Raw genomic sequence first — 13,853 nt, forward strand, 5'->3', positions numbered from 1 at the left:
TTGTCATACTTCTCTTTCATCCTCATTGACATATCACTTAAAGTATAATCATCATTATACAAGTTTTCATTCAGTATGCACTCAATCTTCCAAACTTGTACAAAGTATAAGTTAGAGGTTGGATAAGACGAACCTGAAATCATGTTTGTAGTCTCGTAAAAGGGTTCTAGAAATTCATATATTTTATCTCCTTTTTTCCATTCTTCACATGACGGACAATATTTGTAATTCCTATCTATCACTTGGAGAATATCAAATGCCTTTTCATACTTAAGTGCACTTTCTAGCATCCAATATGTATAATTCCACCTAGTTGACACATCTAATCTCAAATCAATGCTTGTACCTATGCCTGCTTGTTCCACACAATCTTGAAACTTAATTATCCTCCCATCTGATCCTCTCACATACTTAACACTTTCTTTTATTTTATAAAGTGTTTCAGCAACCACTTTCAAACCTAACCTAACCCCAATCAGAAAATGAGTTGAATTCTTTTGTTCCATGGGACAGCCCTAACCTAACCCAATAAATGGAAGGGCCTTATGGGTTAGGGCTAAGATGGCCCTCCACACAAAGGGCTGAAAAATTAATGGGCTTTTTATAGGGCTAAATGGGCTAGCCCTAAGGGTATGGCCCTTTTTGACAAGTGTATTAAGAGATGGTAAGAAAAATAGGTAGTAAGTATAATTTTTTCCTATTTTAGAAACTAAAAATTGAGATTAGAAATCAAACATATTCATTTGATAAAAAATTTATTTTCAAATATGCAGAAAAGTGAGTGTGACAATCGATTTTTTTTATATTTGATAGAAGATTTTTGAATTTTTTTTCGAGAAATATGATTTTCTCATAATTTTATTTTGTGTGTAAAATATAAACCAAAATAAATACCACTCAATTTCTAGGAAAAATGGAAAATTCAATACAAAATTTTGATAAAAATTATGATAATATTTTGACTTACTAAATAACTTTTTAATAATATTTTTGAAGACTCACTTTTCCACCTTGGAAATGAGTAAAAAAAAACATTTCTTCTTCATGAAACACCAAATGTTGGAAAGTTTTTGTGAAAAAAAGAACGAATGATTTGTAACAGAATGAAGTGAGATGAAAAATATAAACCCTAAACCCTAAAACAGAACAGAGCAGAGCAGAGCAAAGAAAACGTGAGAGAATCAGAGAGAGAGAGAGAAATGGCCAGAAGCTTGATCGTTCGATCCTTCGCCTTTCGCAATGCAATAAAGAACAGTGTTCGCCCAATCTTCACCCGCAACCATAACCATCACATTCGTTCAGTCTCGTCAACAGTAACACCAATCTCATCCTCTCTCTTCGCCACCGCCATTGCTTCTTCTCAGCTCTCTCTCCTCTCACCCTTCCACAATTCCCTTTCCTTTTGCTCCGCCTCAGGTCCCTCTCCTCTCTCTTTCATTCTCAATTTTCAATTTGATTTTATGTTAATTTAATTTTCATTTCACATTTGCGTGAATTTACATGCTGCACTTATCTATAATTTTTTTCTAGATTACTCAAGTCTTCATTAACCATCTATGAATTATTCTTGTTTTTGCTTTCTACTATAATTCTTAGTACATTTTTTTCTTAATTGTTTAAACTTTATTATACTTCATTGTAACAAGTCAATGTTAAACATATTTTCAGCTGCTTCCGACGTTATCCTTGTTAATTCAGAGGAAGAGTTCAATAATATCCTTAGCAAAGTTCAAGGTATGTGTTTTTTACTTGTTTTGTTTCTTTTCTATGTAAGATTTTGTTTTTTGGTGATTTAAGCAGTTGGAGGTTTGTTCCCTTCACTTGTTATTGTAAATACACTTTGTTATTCTTTCGTTCAGTTATTTTTTTATGTGAATAAATGTTACCCTTTTTAATTATGGAGCAATCTAGAGCTGATTTCTTCTTTCTGATGAAATTCTGTTAAATAGATAACTCGTTGCACGCGATCTTCTATTTCACTGCAGTTTGGTGTGGACCTTGTAAGTTCCTATGCCTTTTTTGTTTTGTTGACTAAGATCTTTGCACTTAATTGTACTCTTTGTGCTGTTTTGGTTATCCATGTACATGACCATTGCAAAAGGTCAACGAGAAGATGACCATAAACTTTTAAATTAAAATGAATACTTGATGAATGATACTGAACAATAATTTGCACTTCACCAATGTATGGTTTGGGTACACTTTATCTGCCCATGTTCCAGAATGCATCACTTCACGCACTTAAACTCTGTCCGTGTCATCATTAATCCAATAAGCATGTAAAAATCATATGCAAGGTAGTTTTTGCCTTAAGTCTCCTGTATGAAAGCAAACCTCAAGGGGGTTTAGTGAACAAATCCCAAACAGGCTGGTAAAATGTGCACCTCCAAATCATAAGGTGTTAGGTATATATGCATAGTAAGGTATAAAGTGGAATCTTGGGCAGGCTAAATGACACTTTTTAACGCACAGGTGGGAAAAGTGAACAAATCCCATACCATACTTGGGTTAAGTATCATTTTCGCAAATAGTAATATATAGAATCATATTATGAACCAATTTATGAAAATATGTGAATAAAATTATAGTTGTATAAAGATCAATCATCGAGGAGGTTGAAACTATGTACCAGATAATACTTACAAATTTCAATCATTAAACATGTCATAAAAAAGCATTTCTGAGTTTAGATTTTAGTCAAATAGGGCTGTCATATCTAGAGAGAAACTCTGTAACAAAGTGTAAAAAAAATCAGGAGGACAACTAAAAATAAATTCATGTATTAAAGTTAAAACTGATGCATTTCTTCGCAATTTCCTATTTAAATCGCTTTGAGCGTGGCATGTTTGTCTTTTATCTTTCAAATATTCTTCAGAAGCCATCTCTGCAGTTATCTCTTTTTGTCTTTTTCACAAGGGATCTTCGGCTAATTGCTAAACTCGAAAGAACCACTTTTTTTGTGATATAACAAGAACTGGTTCAATTAATTCTGACCTATATCTGAATTAGGATATTAGGTTTGTCTACCAATAGTAGTTTCGCCAAACACCTCATGGATGTTGAAAAATATTTGTAAGAGCTTGATTGAAAACTTCAAATTGACAAGACAAATTTCTGCCCCTGTTCTGGTTGAAAGTTTAGTCATTTGTTGAAACTGCCATTATGCTTGTGTAAGGATGATATGACATAGCCATTGACAATCTGTTAAGAGTTGTTGTTCTGTTCATGCTTCATTGTTCATATATTTTGTGTTCTCTATATTCTAGAGAAATTTTTTCCTGGTTTTCCTATTGTATATTTCTGTGTAGGCAGGTTTATTTCTCCTATAGTTGGGGAGCTCAGTAAGAAGTACCCTCATGTTACAACATATAAGATTGACATTGATCAGGTGTGGAATACATTTAATGGTGTAATGTATAATTTTGAATCTTGAACCGAATTATGATTTATGTATTGGAATTTAAAAGGCCATTTTTTAACTGTTAATTGGATTGTCAATAAGGTTTGCAACTCATAATTGAAAATAGCTTAAATTTTATGTTTTAAATATGTCTAATTATCTTTTGAATGGGGAAGGTTATATTTACAAACTTTTTGTTACAAACTCTTACAAACTACACTATGTCTGACCGGTCAGACATAGTGTAGTTTGTAAGTTTGTAAAAAAAAAAAGTTTGTCAATATAATCCTCTTTTTGAATACTATAAATGTATGACATAATAAGACATTATTTTTTATTTTTTATTATATTAAAAGGCAAAAGTACAAGACATGTTTAATAACATTGATATTTAATAATAACATATAAAATACTTAAATGCTAGCCACAAGGACATTATATGATCAATTTTGAAAAATTAGCATGTAAATTAAAAATTTAGCTTGCTTCTCTCCTTTCTTCCCTTGCTACTTTTGCTGGTTGTCAAATACTGCTGCCTTTCACTTACATGTGTGGCAACCATCAGACTATTTCCTTTTTTGATCCTGTGGTTTCTTACTTTTGTTTTTGGTTTTCCATTAGTCTCCTCTATTTTAGAAGTATGTTTTGGGATGGCTTGAAACTTTTCATATGCATCAGGGTGGCTAAAATTGTTACCTTTTGTCCCCATGTATCCCAGGAAGCACTTCAAGGCACATTGGGCAAGTTGCAGATTACATCTGTGGTACTTTATTTAATCTTTTTGTTAGAAATTTATGTGTTCCGATTTTGTTTGTGGAAATAAAAACTTCTATATCTGGTTGTATACATGAATCTGGCTGTGCAATGGGAAATTTTACTCTAATTCAACCATCCTTTTTATTAATGCATATCTCTTTTTTGCTGCATTCTTTCTGGTATTGCTTCCATTATTTCAACTATATTAGACTTTCTGTTGCCTTCCTGTAGCTCCTCTAATGGATCATTACTTTATTAGTGAAACAGGGAAAATAAACTTAATATTAGATAGAATTTGAGTCATAGATATGTGTTATTGGACAATTGTTCTTTAGCCTGTTTTCATTAGGTAAGCTATGCTTTCATTGTCAATTGACTTTGCTATGTCTTATTAGTTTGCACTTGCACAGATTTATGTGTTATTGAACATTTATGTTCTAGCTTTGATTTTAATATCGATTTGTAATTAAGGACTCAATAAGGATTCTTGACAATTTCAAAACAGAAATTTCTGCAAGGCTTTTGGTAAAGTGAAATTCATGACTTGAACTTTAGATTTTATCTCCTGACTTGCTTGGGAACTTTCATGGTGAATGACTGATGATTATGACTAATGAAATGCACTTGTTTAACCTGATGTGTTCAATTGTTCATATGTAACTAAATTGACACATGCCATTTCTCATTTTTTTAATTAATTGGACATACTAAAATTTGCTTTATAATGCTTGTCCTTGCAAACCTGGACCTGCTGTCCTTATATGGCTTAATATAGATGCTTCTTCACCACGATATATTTCCTTCTGAAGTGGAGATAACATAATATTTTATCTTGCTGCAGCCAACACTCCATTTCTTTCAGAATGGGAAAAAGGCTGATGAACTTGTAGGTGCTGATATTGCTCGATTGAACTATATTACAGAGAAACTCTTCAAGTAAGCCTTCAGGGTTTAACTTCTGTTATGCTTTGTTAATATTTAATAACATGAACATTATTAGTATAGCTTGTGTAGTTTACTTCTGTAGCACCTAGAGTAATATAGGTGCACTGTATTTCTGTTGTATTTCTTTTGTGACAGCTGTTATGTTCTTACGATGGTTAGAGAACTGTTAAGAGTTTAGTTAGGCCCTATTGTACTATATAGGCACTGTTCTGAGCTTCTGAACAGTGAGTCTTTTCATAATCAAAGTAAATTGGCTTTCGCCTTTCACTTTTTCTCTCTTATCTTTTACTTTCTCTCTGGTTCTTTCGTCCTTTTAATATGATGTATGCCCTGTGAGGCTGTTATTTCCCTTCTTCCATTTTGTTTTACATTGCTGGCATTTCAATTCGTTCATATTTTGTTCTGTTCTAGATGTGATTACTAATCAGTTATATATTGTTGCATGGATTTGTTTTCCAATTACAATTGTAGATATGGACAGGTCACACATACATATTCAAATATGCATATTTACATAAATGCATATGTAAAACATTCTTGCTTTGTATTGTGAATTATTGCATTTTGCTTTATTATTGAGTAACCTGCTAACCTAGAACTTCTACTCTTATTTCCACCCACATCGACCAATAGTTATTCCTGGGTAGGTTTACCCTCTTTTTTTGGAAAGACATATTCTGGTTGAATTAATTGAGATGCTTCTTCTTCTTCACTGGATTCTTTGGTTAGCATAAAGTTTAAGTGTTACATGTGCAATTATGGCTAATGAAGTGTTCTGTTTCAGGAAGGACTAACTTAGATTTTGAGGTGGGAATGACTGATGCCCGATTAAGTACAAAGTGATAATGAAACTGCAACTGCTTAGAGATTCTTTAGGGGTCACTCCTGTCCAATAGTCTGGTTTCAATGCCTTCGTTTAATATTGAATTGTATTTATAGTTGAAATTTGATTGTATTTTTAAATTTCCATGAGAGGGGAGAATTCGCATACTTGTGTAGGAAATGAGATATTTGTAATAAGCAATGCTTATTTATGTGGATAGAATATTATGAAGTTTAAAATTTTTAAAACATATCAATCACTGTTCTACTTTGTGTTTGTTGGAGTCTTTGTTTACGTTCTTTATTTCATGTTATTTGCGCATTATTCTTCAAAAGTGACCACTTGAGGTCATGGTTTGTTCATTCCAGATCGACCTAGTGTGGTTTTTGTGAAGTACAAGATATCAGTTTGTCCAAGTCATCAACGTGAACATCTCGGGATTTTTTTTATTTATTTTTTTTAATATTTTTTTTTTTGTTGAATACATTTTACTTTTTTCTTTATATCATACCTTTCTAAACTTAGTTTGTCCATAACATCTCAGAAGAATGCTTGAGCATTCTTTTGCTCTTATTCCCTTCAAATACCTACAACCATTTCTGAAATATTTTTTTTTTAATAAGTTTTCAAAATACTCAATTCACCTCTTTCAAGCATTGAAGTTTCTTTATTTCACACAACATGAACTCAAGTTTTCCATAATGTAAGAAACACTCTTGTCGCTTGTATACAATGACATTATAATTAATGTAAATATAAAATTAACTTTAAAAATGTAATGTGAAAAAGAGAGAGAGAGTTTAAGAAAGCAACTCTATAAAAGAACAAAAATGGTTTAACAAATGAAAATTTTGCTTTTTGGTCAAAGATATTGGATTTAGGATGTCTTATGGAATTTTTTTATCTAAAAAAACTTGAAAGCTACAAGTTTGGAAAATTTATACCATTTATTTTATAAAAAATTGAAAACATTTAAATATTATTATTTAAATAAGAAATTACAAAAATGTAGCATTTTGGAACCAATTTATGGATTTATAGTAAACACTTGTGCCAAAATGGGGGGCGATCGATCACGCCTAAATAAGGCTCATTATGGTGCCGAGTCGCGTCCAATTTGGATGTGACTCATCCGGTGTTGACACGTGACACAAAAAAGTCAATAGTTTGACTGAAAAATTTCGCAATGTCATAACTTTTGACTAGGTGTTCGAATCAGGTATTTTTTATTTCTCATAACTTCTCGAGATCTACGCAATGACATCTCTTTGAAGGGGAATTGATAAAAAAAATCCAATTTTTTTTCGAATTTGGAATATTTTATCGTAAAATTTCGGAAGGCTATAACTTTTAACTTGAATGTTTGCATGAGGTGCTTTTTTTTATTCAACGTAACTTTTTGAGAGCTACGCGTTGGCATATATGGATATACCTGTTCAAAAATTTTCCCCAAAAATGCTTCCTTATGCTCCATTTGACACATTTTATCTTTGTGAATGTGAAAGATGTTATTTAAGTTGAAGTTCTCCCCAAATATATTTTGAATTTGCAATAATGGTGCCATAACCACGAGAGTGTTTAAACCCAGAAGCCCCCGAACAAACATGATGAGCAGCAGCCAGCACGTGTCATCGATTTCTTGGCCTAGTGGTCAATAGTATTACTTCCTCGTCTCTTCTTCTCTTTCACACGAACTTCATCATTTGTGTCTGTTACCCCGTTACAATGGTTCCACCAACTTCCATTAACTCGAGCCAACAATTTAACACTCCTTTTTTGCCATTGTTAGTCTCTGAACCAACGGTTTTTCCAGCAACAAGAACAGTAATTTAGGACTTTCCGTAAGAAGAAACATTATTGTTGTTGTCATTTGTTGCCTATGCGTGCGAATGGTGAGGAAGCCATTGTGATGGTTAGAAACGTTCCCAGCAAATAAATATATGTTGTCCTTTTTTTGAAAAAAAATTGGGAGATAAAATGCTTTTGTAGTGGCACCATTGTTGCAAATTCGAAAAAAAAAATTGAATTTTTTTTACCTAATCCCCTTCAATGAGATGTTATTGTATAGATCTCAAAAAAGTTATGTGTAATAAAAAAACCCTAATTTTGAGACTCGAATTAAAAGTTATGGCAATCCGAAATTTTAGATAAAATTATTGACTTTTGACTACCACGTGATCATCATCGGATGAGTCGCGCGCGGCGCAACCAAACACTCTAATGCGCCTTATTTGGACGCGACCAATCATATCTATTTTGAACATGACTGATTATTATAAAGCCATAAATTAGTTCCAAGCATTGTTGTCAAAAACTAGTGTAAAAACGTAAAAGCTTACGTTTTTACGTTTTTACTAGAGTGGTACGTGTTAAAACTTAAGTAAAAACTGTCATTGCTTAAAATTAATAGAGACACCACATAAAAACGGTAAAAACGTACACTTTTACCGTTTTTACTTAAAACTAAAAATTTAATTAAAAAAAGATTTGCAATTTTTTTTTTAAAAAAAAACCTAATTTTTGTTTTCCCCAAATCACAGTATCTTAATATCTTTTTGTTTGGATATATGTTTTTTATAATTATGTCTTATAAAACTGCAATTCTATTATAAGTTATGCTATGAGAATCGTTTTGTGTTTTTGGATCATTGTGTGCATTGAAAGAGGTGGAAGTATATCCTGATGAGCGATGATACAAAATCTTCAGAGTGTATAAAGCATTGTTGTGAAAACCGGACCGGCCGGGTTGACCCGGAACCCGGTGAACCGATCATCTGACTAGTCCGGTTATCACATTGGATCGGTCAAGTATCAGACCCGGTACGATCCGGTGTGACCCAGCCAATTTTTGGTGAAAAATCGGTGACCCGGCCGGGGTTAAAAAAAAAATATTTAAAAAAAAAAATCCATAAAAAAAATCATAATTGACATATTTGAGTGATCTGTTACTTATTAACTTACATAACTTATCTACCTACAATACTAATATTATCTCAGTTATGCACTATGCATGAAATTTTGTTTTGATAGTTAAAGATATCATTTATCGAACCTGAAATACCAATATAACAAGCATTATGTGTTTGTTTGATCATTTATTAGACAATAATGTATAATTTATTATTTTTTATATTAAAATATTTATAATTTATATTATTTTTTTTAGCTATTTGAGTATATTTATAATTTTTTTAATATAAATTATAGATTTATATATAATCAACGGGTCATGTGGTTGAACCAATGACCTACTGGTTGAACCAGTGGCCTAGTGATCTCGACCGGGTCATTAACCAGACCGGTTTTAATAACATTGGTATAAAGTAGTTAGAGCAGACTGGTTATTCATTACTTGTTGATTATCACTGTTTCTAATTTTAATACTTGGTTATGAAAAATAATTTTCTTTTTTAGATAGATAAGTGGCTCAACACACATGTTCATTATGTGATATTTTTTTACATGCATATATATAATTTTGTATCTATCTTGACCTTAAGTGGTAGAAAGTAGAAACTTTAAGTTTCGTGTCGTTTCTACGTTTTACGTTTCTAACATCCATTTCCGTTTCTACGTAAAAACTCGAGTTTGACAACATTGGTTCCAAGATATTATGTTTTCCTAATTTTTTATTTATGGGGAAGGATATTGTGACAACCAAGTTATGTTACTACTAAGTGACTACCAATCAATCTCACCGTTAGATCGATTATGTTGATCCAATGGTTATATTTATTTCCATCTTTGTATGGTCATGATTCCCCATATTTAAAGTGAAAGCATTAAATATAGGAAATCATAACCATACAAAAGTGAAAATAAATATAAAGTATTAAATTTGAGAAATCATGACCATACAAAGATGGAAATAAATATAACCGTTAGATCAACATAATCGATCTAATGGTGAGATTGATTGGTAGTCACTTGGTAGTAACACAACTTAGTTGTCACAATATCCTTCCCCTTTATTTAAATAATAATAATAATTTATTTTTATTTTTTTATCAGCAGCACTAGTGAAGATAAGATCATAGAAACAGAGAAATTCTGGGACTAGTGAAAGGAATGAAGAGACCACCACTTGCAGCATGAGCTTCTCCGTTGCACAGTGCGGGCACCATCCTTTTCGTCTCTCTCGTGTTTCCACAAACAATGCCTATTCACACCAGCCTATACCTATTCTTCTTGTGCCGCAGGCTCCAACGCTTTCAAAGGACCACCGCGGAAGCAGATCAACAAAGCCCGTTGCAGCTGCTGAAACTCATGAACACCACCGTATTCGACCACTCATTGATCTCTTGAAGGCCTGTGAGGAAAATGGGTCTCTTAAACAGGCGAATTGCATTCATGGGCATGTTCTAAAATTGGGTTTTGGTGGCCGTGACTTGTTGGTTTTTTTGAATCATGCAGCTCATGTTTACTCCAAATGTATGGATCTTGTTGCTGCTCGTAAGGTGTTTGATGGTATGTCCCAAAGAAATGTGTTTTCTTGGACTGTCATGATTGTTGCGTCGAATGAACATGGCTACTACCATGATGGGGTGGAGCTGTTTTGCATGATGTTGGGCCATGGTGTGTTGCCTGATGGCTTTGCCCTCTCTGCTGTTTTGCAGTTATGTGTTGGATTAGATTCGGTTGAGTTGGGTGAGATGGTGCATGCCCAAGTTGTTGTCGGAGGTTTTCTGACACATGCTGTTGTTGGTACATCTCTTCTTAACATGTATGCAAAGTTAGGGAAGAGTGAGAGTTCGGTTAAGGTGTTCAACACCATGACAGAGCTTAACAATGTCTCTTGGAATGCAATGATTTCAGGATTTACATCTAATGGTCTACACCTACAAGCATTCAATTGTTTTATCAACATGATTGAAGAAGGAGTTACACCTAATAATTTAACCTTTATAAGTGTTTCCAAAGCAGTTGGGCAGTTTGGTGACATTAAAAAGTGTCATGAAGTTCACAGGTATGCTTCTAATTGTGGATTGGACTGCAATACTTTGGTTGGAACGGCTCTTATCGATATGTACTCCAAGTGTGGATCTTTGTCTGATGCACGGGTTCTTTTCGACTCCAAGTTCACAAGTTGTCTGGTTAACACACCTTGGAATGCAATGATAACAGGTTATTCACAAGCTGGTTCTCAATTAGAAGCTTTGAAATTGTTCACAACAATGTGCCAAAATGATATAAAACCAGATTTTTACACATTCTGTTGTGTGTTCAACTCAGTTGCTGCTTTGAAGTGTCTGACATCCTTAAAGGAGACTCATGGGATGGCTTTGAAATGTGGATTCGATGCGATGAATATTAGTGCATCGAATGCCCTTGCTGATGCATATACCAAATGTGACTCACTTGAAGCTGGAGAGAAGGTATTTAATAGAATGGAAGAGAAAGATATAGTATCTTGGACAACCATGGTGACTGCATATTGTCAATATTCTGAGTGGGGGAAAGCCTTGGCCATCTTCTCAAAGATGCGCAATGAAGGCTTTGAACCCAATCATTTTACCCTTTCTAGTGTTATTACAGCATGCGGTGGTCTTTGTTTACTAGAATATGGCCAGCAAATTCATGGTCTGATATGCAAGGCCAGCTTGGATACTGACACATGCATAGAAAGTTCTCTGATTGACATGTTTGCCAAATGTGGCAATGTGATGGAAGCAAAGAAAATTTTCGAAAGGATATCTAACCCAGACAATGTTACTTGGACTGCCATAATATCCACTTATGCTCAACATGGTCTTGTTGAAGATGCCCTTCAACTCTTCAGAAAGATGGAACAGTCGGTTGTAAAGGTCAATGCTGTTACATTATTATGTATCCTTTTTGCCTGTAGCCATGGAGGAATGGTAGAGGATGGCCTGGAAATTTTCTATCAAATGGAGGACACCTATGGTGTGGTACCAGAAATGGAACATTATGCTTGTGTTGTTGATCTCTTAGGTCGTGTTGGCCAATTGGATGAAGCAGTGGAATTTATAAGCAGGATGCCAATCGAGCCAAATGAAATGGTTTGGCAGACCTTGTTAGGAGCATGTAGGATTCATGGAAATGCCGAGTTGGGAGAAACTGCTGCTCAAAAGATTCTATCCACCCAACCAGAATATCCTTCTACTTATGTTCTTTTGTCCAACACTTACATAGAATCAGGACTATATGAAGATGCGGTTAGTTTGAGAGATGTGATGAAAAAACGAGGCATTAGAAAGGAACCAGGATATAGTTGGATTTCTGTGAAAGGGGAGGTTCATAAGTTTTATGCTGGAGATCAACAGCATCCACAAAAGGATAAAATCTACACTATGTTAAAAGAGTTGATGACAAATATTAAGTGCATGTGTTATGAACCAGAATTCAGTTTTATATTTATTTAACATATGAATTGAACTTTAGGATTATTCTATTTTAACCATACAACTTCGGACACCTTATCAAGGATTATCAACTTATTTAAGTTATGCGCAACTTTCATTCGAAATATGCAGGATTACCGAAAAGGTTTTGCTTGCGAGATGTGACCTATTGTCAGTGATCACAAGAAGCGTATATAATAATTATGGGATTATAGAAGAGAATTCATCATGAAGGGTGCCATTTCTAGCATTTACCTTTATGACCACCTACTGGTTGTAACTTCAGTTCCATTCTACAATTACAGCGTTTGAATCCATGAAGAAATCTTCTCATATGAATGGACATATGTTTATTTGTTTGTGGAGGGGACTGCGGTGTAACAGTTGTGGGAAGTATTAGGAATCCTCACTGATTGAATTCCTATCCAAGAGGGATTCCAATACCTCCAATAAAGAGGCCAAAAGAGGCAGGAAACTAATACTGTTTCAACTGAATTTTATACTTCCTTGTCCTTCCTTCCCTCTTATAGGATATAGACCCTACATTAACTTAACTCATTTGTGCTTGAAGTGTAAGCCTAGTTGATCAAGTGTTTACTTTGCAAAATGAGTGTGTTCTTAAAGACATTGTACACCATTTACATCAACTCAAAATTCTTCTTACGCAGGCATGTATGTATCATAATTAAAAATAGCGTTTTGCCGTGATTGATGTTGTGACAAGCAATTTGCATTACAAAGCCTTATTTCTAGTTGAACATCAATTAGAGTTGAAAATCCTATTAATAGGAAAGGGTTACCCTCAATGTCAAAATTTGCATCTAATCCACAAACAAACAAAAACAAACAATCGCATTCATTTTCCTCATGTATTAAAAAACCTCATATATTAAAATAAAAGCCCAACATAACGCATTGCAAACAAAATTGCAAAAAAAAAAAAAGTAGCAATAAAAAAAAAACCCTTAGTCTTTTAATAATAAAAGAAAATCTGATACTCAAAACAAGAATAGAGAGAATCAAAATCTGAGCTTGGTGAAGAACCATCTGTTCTTCCCGGTCTTGAACCTCTCCTCCAAACGCTTCTTGGTCTCCTTGAGAGCAGTGACCTTCTTATCCTTAGATTGAAGTACATCGGGTGTGACAGCGTCTTTGAGATCGACGTCGAGGGTGTAACGAGTTGGCATGATGTGCTGATAGTTCATGAGCTTCACGAAAGCCTTCACCCTCGACTTCTTCGCCGTCTTCTTCGCCGAGTCCTTCCTGATAACCTTGCTCGGGTATTTCTTTATCCCCGCAACCAAACAGTGACCGTATGGCCTCTCACGTGTCCCCTCGTCGAACGATCTCACGATCACCGCCTTCCGCCCTGCGTACCGCCCTTGCAGCACGATCACCGCCTTGTTCGTTTTCAAAAACTTCACCATTTTCCTCCTCTTTCTCCTTCTCTAAGCTTCTAGGGTTCGTTCTGCACCTGATAGGTAACTAAGAAACCCTAATTCTGATTGATTTATATACGCAAGATCAAATGCTTTTGTTTGAATTGGGCCTAGGCCCATCCTTATAA

The 13,853-nt window shown here is 34.2% G+C and overlaps 3 protein-coding genes across 3 annotated transcripts; 2 read left to right on the top strand and 1 right to left on the bottom strand.

Annotated features, from left to right (window-relative positions):
• The first annotated feature begins 1,121 nt into the window (after positions 1-1,121).
• LOC133304473 (thioredoxin O2, mitochondrial-like) lies at positions 1,122-6,176 on the top strand. Its single transcript, XM_061504515.1, has 7 exons — positions 1,122-1,416; positions 1,669-1,734; positions 1,950-2,000; positions 3,309-3,388; positions 4,119-4,163; positions 4,998-5,092; positions 5,886-6,176. Exons 1-7 carry the CDS (start codon positions 1,200-1,202, stop codon positions 5,893-5,895), a joined length of 564 nt encoding a protein of 187 aa, XP_061360499.1. The 5' UTR covers positions 1,122-1,199; the 3' UTR covers positions 5,896-6,176.
• A 3,839-nt stretch (positions 6,177-10,015) lies between these two features.
• Positions 10,016-12,321, top strand: LOC133304456 (pentatricopeptide repeat-containing protein At3g57430, chloroplastic-like). Its single transcript, XM_061504493.1, has one exon. The coding sequence runs from the start codon at positions 10,016-10,018 to the stop codon at positions 12,305-12,307; it is 2,292 nt and encodes a 763-aa protein (XP_061360477.1). The 3' UTR covers positions 12,308-12,321.
• An 815-nt stretch (positions 12,322-13,136) lies between these two features.
• On the bottom strand, positions 13,137-13,754 carry LOC133304469 (large ribosomal subunit protein eL27). Its single transcript, XM_061504509.1, has one exon. The coding sequence runs from the start codon at positions 13,711-13,713 to the stop codon at positions 13,306-13,308; it is 408 nt and encodes a 135-aa protein (XP_061360493.1). The 5' UTR covers positions 13,714-13,754; the 3' UTR covers positions 13,137-13,305.
• Between the last annotated feature and the right edge of the window lie 99 nt (positions 13,755-13,853).

Source organism: Gastrolobium bilobum, unplaced genomic scaffold (genome assembly GCF_033153095.1).
Source record: "Gastrolobium bilobum isolate Gb01-03AN ecotype WA unplaced genomic scaffold, APGP_CSIRO_Gbil_v1 utg11839, whole genome shotgun sequence".
NCBI classification, from domain to species: Eukaryota; Viridiplantae; Streptophyta; class Magnoliopsida; order Fabales; family Fabaceae; genus Gastrolobium; species Gastrolobium bilobum.

Coding starts and splice junctions, on each gene's coding strand:
- LOC133304473 (XM_061504515.1), top strand. CDS start 1,200: ATGGCCAGAAGCTTGATCGTTCGATCCTTCGCCTTTCGCAATGCAATA. Junction 1,417..1,668: donor TTCCTTTTGCTCCGCCTCAG/GTCCCTCTCCTC, acceptor ACATATTTTCAG/CTGCTTCCGACGTTATCCTT. Junction 3,389..4,118: donor ATAAGATTGACATTGATCAG/GTGTGGAATACA, acceptor CATGTATCCCAG/GAAGCACTTCAAGGCACATT.
- LOC133304456 (XM_061504493.1), top strand. CDS start 10,016: ATGAGCTTCTCCGTTGCACAGTGCGGGCACCATCCTTTTCGTCTCTCT.
- LOC133304469 (XM_061504509.1), bottom strand. CDS start 13,713: ATGGTGAAGTTTTTGAAAACGAACAAGGCGGTGATCGTGCTGCAAGGG.